The 5,175-nt window shown below is 40.8% G+C and overlaps 1 protein-coding gene across 1 annotated transcript; it reads left to right on the forward strand.

Annotated features, from left to right (window-relative positions):
* Positions 1-131: 131 nt before the first annotated feature.
* LOC308330660 (fibroblast growth factor 4A-like) lies at positions 132-3,039 on the forward strand. The gene is made up of 4 exons (XM_080785616.1): positions 132-507; positions 1,515-1,640; positions 1,741-1,844; positions 2,703-3,039. Exons 1-4 carry the CDS (start codon positions 324-326, stop codon positions 2,889-2,891), a joined length of 603 nt encoding a protein of 200 aa, XP_080641742.1. The 5' UTR covers positions 132-323; the 3' UTR covers positions 2,892-3,039.
* Positions 3,040-5,175: the final 2,136 nt, after the last annotated feature.

Raw genomic sequence — 5,175 nt, forward strand, 5'->3', positions numbered from 1 at the left:
CGTTTGTGAAAGAATTCAACATTCTGTGTAATGCACAGTATATCTCCCAACCTTTCTGCCTGCTGTGCAATCTCCATGATTAGGATACTGAACATAGGGTGTGCCTGTCCGTTCTGTTAGACTAGAGCAATGATTGGCCGATACACTTATACAGTCCTAGAGTTTACCAGATAAACAAAAGGGGGAATGTACAGACATAATCTCAAAATAATGATGGCCAGAATGGAGGCCGAGAGGAAAGGAAGATAAAAATTCAAATAATGATATAAAGGGAGAGACGGCAGACCAATGAGTTTGTGTTTAACAGAACATCAGAGAACACCATGTTACAGTTTGCTGTAGTGAATGCTGCCCTGTTTGGCCTTGTGCTTTCACTGACTACCTGTGTTTGTGAGCTGACCCCTGCACCAGTGACGCAACCCAGTGTGACTGTGCTGACCGAGGACCATGGGAGTCTCCTTCGCGGCCTGTGGATGCAGCACATAAGGGACAGGCTGAGAGGCAATGGTGAGAAATGCACTGATATTGCTTTATTACTTTAGTTTATATATACTGTACATGAGCTTTCCACACAGTGGGGATGTCCCGATACACTTTTTTCGTTTCCGATCCGATCCCGATAGCTCAATTTCTGTGTTAGCCGATACCGAATACCGATACCAGTGTTGTGATCTCATGTTGTGTTTATAGCTATCTAGCTATATATCTTATGTTGTGTTTATAGCTATCTAGCTATATATCTGGTGTTGTGTTTATAGCAGACTCCTCACTCAAATGTGCACTTGCAGTTTGGGCAACTCCAAAGCATGTCCCAACATTTTATTTACCTGCCATAGTGTCAACCCCTTACCCGTGTCGGATCGCTGGTTAGACTGGCCTATTCACCGATACCGATACGACCTGATATGACAAATCAGCCGATCCAATACTTTTCCAGATACCGATACAGTATCGGGACATCTCTAGTATTTATTCAAAACTGGTTTCTTTATTTTTTATTTTTATACACACTATCCAGGCCAGTCACCTTGGGAGATTTTAAAGCCACACTAAATCTCTTGGACACAGTGACCTGCGTTGAGTTATTATCAGTGTAACTAACTAGCTGATGCTGTGCTTGAGAACAAAATGTATTGAGTGTAACAACATTTATTTTTCACCGCAAATTAAGAAGTTAAGAGTGTGTGCATTTGGTATCCAAAGGCAATACTTTGTTCTCCCCGCACTCTATTATTTATGTGATTATCTATCTTTTTGTTTATTGACTAGACTTTATGCTTATTGACTAGACTTTATGCTTACCGGTATTCTGCTTATTAAAATCCAGCAGAGGTTTCATGTGTAATGTCTGTGTGGTGTTTTTGTTTATACTGTAGTCATGTTTTCCTTAGGGGGACACAGAATAAAGTGGCATTAAGTTCTCTGTCCACTGATAGATTCACAATGAACTTACATCAAATTGAACAGAACTGATTAACTGAAATAAATTGTATTCCCCTACCTGGCCTCTGCAGCACCACCTCATCCAGTCAGAGTATACTCCAAACAAAAGCTTCTGTATTGCCGCGTTGGGATTGGTTTCCATATTCAGATTGTACAGGGCGGCTCTGTGGGCGGAGTCCACACACCAACTGAAGACAGTGAGTTATTGTATAACAACTGCACTTGACAATGGACATACAGTACAGTATTTATTAAATCAAAGGTGTCAACACAAATAAATGAATCCTCCATTACTAGGTGTGATGAAGGTGTTTGCCATGCAGCAGGGTGTGGTGGGCATCAAAGGTGTCAAGAGCGGCTTATACCTATGTATGGACGAGGAAGGAATCACACGCGGAGTGGTAAGTCATCTTTTTACTCTACAAGTACTTCATTGATTGGGGTTACTCGGATGTCTGTACTTTTTTCTCCTTTTTTCCCTGGCCTCTACACCAAATCGTTTTGCCAAAAATAGTGGATGTACAAGCTCACAATGCACCAGGTAGCAACGTGTTGTTGTGATCTTGTAGATTGCCCGATTTCACAGAATATTTGCTTATTGTAACATGCCCAGAATATGGACGTTAGTGTGTGTGTGTGTGTGTGTGTGTGTGTGTGTGTGTGTGTGTGTGTGTGTGTGTGTGTGTGTGTGTGTGTGTGTGTGTGTGTGTGTGTGTGTGTGTGTGTGTGTGTGTGTGTGTGTGTGTGTGTGTGTGCGTGCGTGCGTGCGTGCGTGCGTGCGTGCGTGCGTGCGTGCGTGCGTGCGTGCGTGTGCGTGTCTGAGAGTGTGACTGAGTGACACTTCCAGTCATCCCGGTTCTCCATACATCTGGCCAGTTCATTGGTAGCCTACTTTGTGCTCCTGCGTCATAGTACATCCACGTATCATAACGTATGTTAGTGTCGGACACCCTTGTGATCAATGCCCGTGTGTTGGTTCCCAACTTCCCACACCACCAATTTGCTGGCTGGCAGTTCTGGATGTGTTTGTCAGTGTCGTGCTAGTCTCATTCTCCTGGCTGCTATTTTCTGGCACACCCTTGGTATTTCCTCATACTGGATCTTGTTGGTAACATGTACACTCTGCCTATTGCACACAACATTCTGGTGTAGCACCCGTCTAGGTCCAGCATTCACTGCCACCATACAAGAACAAACTCAATACTCTTGCATAGAAGAAGCCGAGTTTGTTTACTATGTTCTGTTCTCCCGCCCATTAGGAGCAGTTCTCTGATGCCTGTCTCTTCAAGGAGAACCTGGAGGCGAACCATTACACCACCTTCTCCTCCCTGTCCCACCCCGGCTTCTACCTCGCTCTGTCCAGCAAAGGGGAGCTGAAGAGGGGCAACGTTGTGTCACGTAACCAGGCCTGCACGCACTTCCTGCCCCGTGACGATGAACTGTGCTAGTACTCAATGTACTCAATGGTTTTACTTAAGTAAAAGTATCAGTACTGCAATATAGAAATACTCCACTACAAGCAAAAGTCCGGAATTCAAAATTTGTAGATCGGCTATTTTCAAATGGCGGAAATATATATAGTGCTGAAGTGCTTAATGTAGCCTATGTTTTGTAATAATCTAAAAGTAACTAAAGTTTTCAAATAATTGTAAAAGTACAATATTTGGATCCGAAATGTAGTGGAGTAGAAGTAGAAGTAGAAGTATTGGAAATGGCAAATACTCAAGTAAAGTACAAATACCTCAAAATTGTACTGAAGTACACTACTTAAGTAAATGTACTTAGTTACTTTCCACCACTGGACTGGGTTTACTTGTCACTCACTCATACAAAATCAAGCAGCAGAATGTTGGTGTGGCATGTTCTGTGCAGTACAACAGCAGTACAATAATACTGGATCTTAATTACATGAAAAGGACAAGATAAATCACATAAAAATATAAGGAACTCTAGCAGCAAAAAAACATGTGTTGAATCGAAAACGTAAGCATTAATAAGATAAACAAGTTGATCTCTCTAACTGCATGCGAGAGATTTAGCCAAAGAACCTCACCAATCCATTGTGGATCCTTAACACATACTAGTCAGACTGCAACAGTCACGCAGGTTATAATGTATGGGTCTTGTTTTACACTTGGAACATGATGGCTCCATTTTATATCTTTTAAATGTTATTCCTGTTTTTCTTTTGCACTGCAATGTAAATTGTCATTTTCGACACACTTAACGACGTCACCTTATAGCGCACGCGCACGCACGCACGCACTCACAAAATACTATACTATACTGACAAAATACTACTGGCCCCAGGTTTGGCCTTTAGGCCCCTGCGCCTACCCCAGAGTACCCCCCTGTCTGTGTGCTATCATCTGAATAAGACATGAAATGCAGACAGGAAGAGTGATGAGAGAATACAGTACATACCACCCAAGGTTCACCTGACAGCTCTCACTCTCTGTCAACTAGATACATCTCACACTATCATGATGACCCCATTAGGGGTGCAACAGTTAATTGACCTAATTGATTTAATCGATTATAAAGAACATGTAATATATTTTCATATATCTATTTATTTATGTATTTATTTATTCATATATTATTCATATATTTATTTATGTATTTATTGATACACACTCGAGGAAGACCATGGTGTAAAAAAGAAAAGGTGTTGTGTTTGTTGATTTGTTGATAGCATTTGTGTCGAGTTTTAGCACCCAACGTGTAGGCCTCTGTTCTCTCCTGTGGTGGGAAGGCCATTTGTGGTTATGAAATAAACAATGTTTTTTATGCTACAAATAATCTAAATTAATATTATGCTTCTGAATATATATATATATTCTGATCACACAATTCAACTGCTGCATCAGTCTGCTGTTTTCACTCTTGCCTCCAGAATGGAGAAAACTCTATATAGCCACCTGTTCATATTACCCTTTATAATGTCAGGTTTGTAATGATTTATAGCCTACTCTTGGTTTTTGAGTAGTCAAAGTAAAAATTATCTAAACTCGACTGCCTTCAGTCAATTTCAGTTAAATTAAGGACTTAAATGGTTATTCGGCCCAACTGCTGAACTGTCGGGCTACATTATACATAGATCTTTTAAGGGAGAATAAGTGAGCTGCAGATAAATGGCCACAGTTAGCAGCTACGTGTGTTCCCTTTGAGAGGACCACATGTTAGCTAATGCCAACAATAGATAGTATCTTAACCACCTACCATATGCAAGTATAATTGGTGCTGTGTGGTAACACTAGCCAATATGACAGTGCACCTTTCCTGCTATCACATGACATGACAAAGTGTCTGCCTAGAAAATGTCTCTTGTTCAGAACATGCAGGAATAACTGAAAATGCAAATGTATGACTGCCCTATATGAAACTTATTTTTCAACATTTCACTATTTTGACCATTCATTTTTACTGTGAATGTATCCCTTTATTTTTTGGAACCAGCTAACAAATAGGTTTAATACATTAAGTTATAATAACAATTTGTTTCTGGTCATTTTGAGTTGCACAATCAACACTTGATGTGGTAAAAAGGTTATAACATTGATTTGACATGACATTTTTATTGAAAAAAGAAAAAAAGCATAAACAAACAGAGTATGGCATCTGTCAAAAGGATGAGACAAAGCCCCGGGGACCGCATGTAATTCAGACAGGGCATTAGTCCGACATGCGAATGCATGTCGGACTATAGCGTCTGCTCCCATGCTTGCGATT

The sequence above is a fragment of the Protomyctophum bolini genome (genome assembly GCF_963924005.1).
Source record: "Protomyctophum bolini genome assembly, chromosome: 16".
Taxonomy (NCBI): domain Eukaryota; kingdom Metazoa; phylum Chordata; class Actinopteri; order Myctophiformes; family Myctophidae; genus Protomyctophum; species Protomyctophum bolini.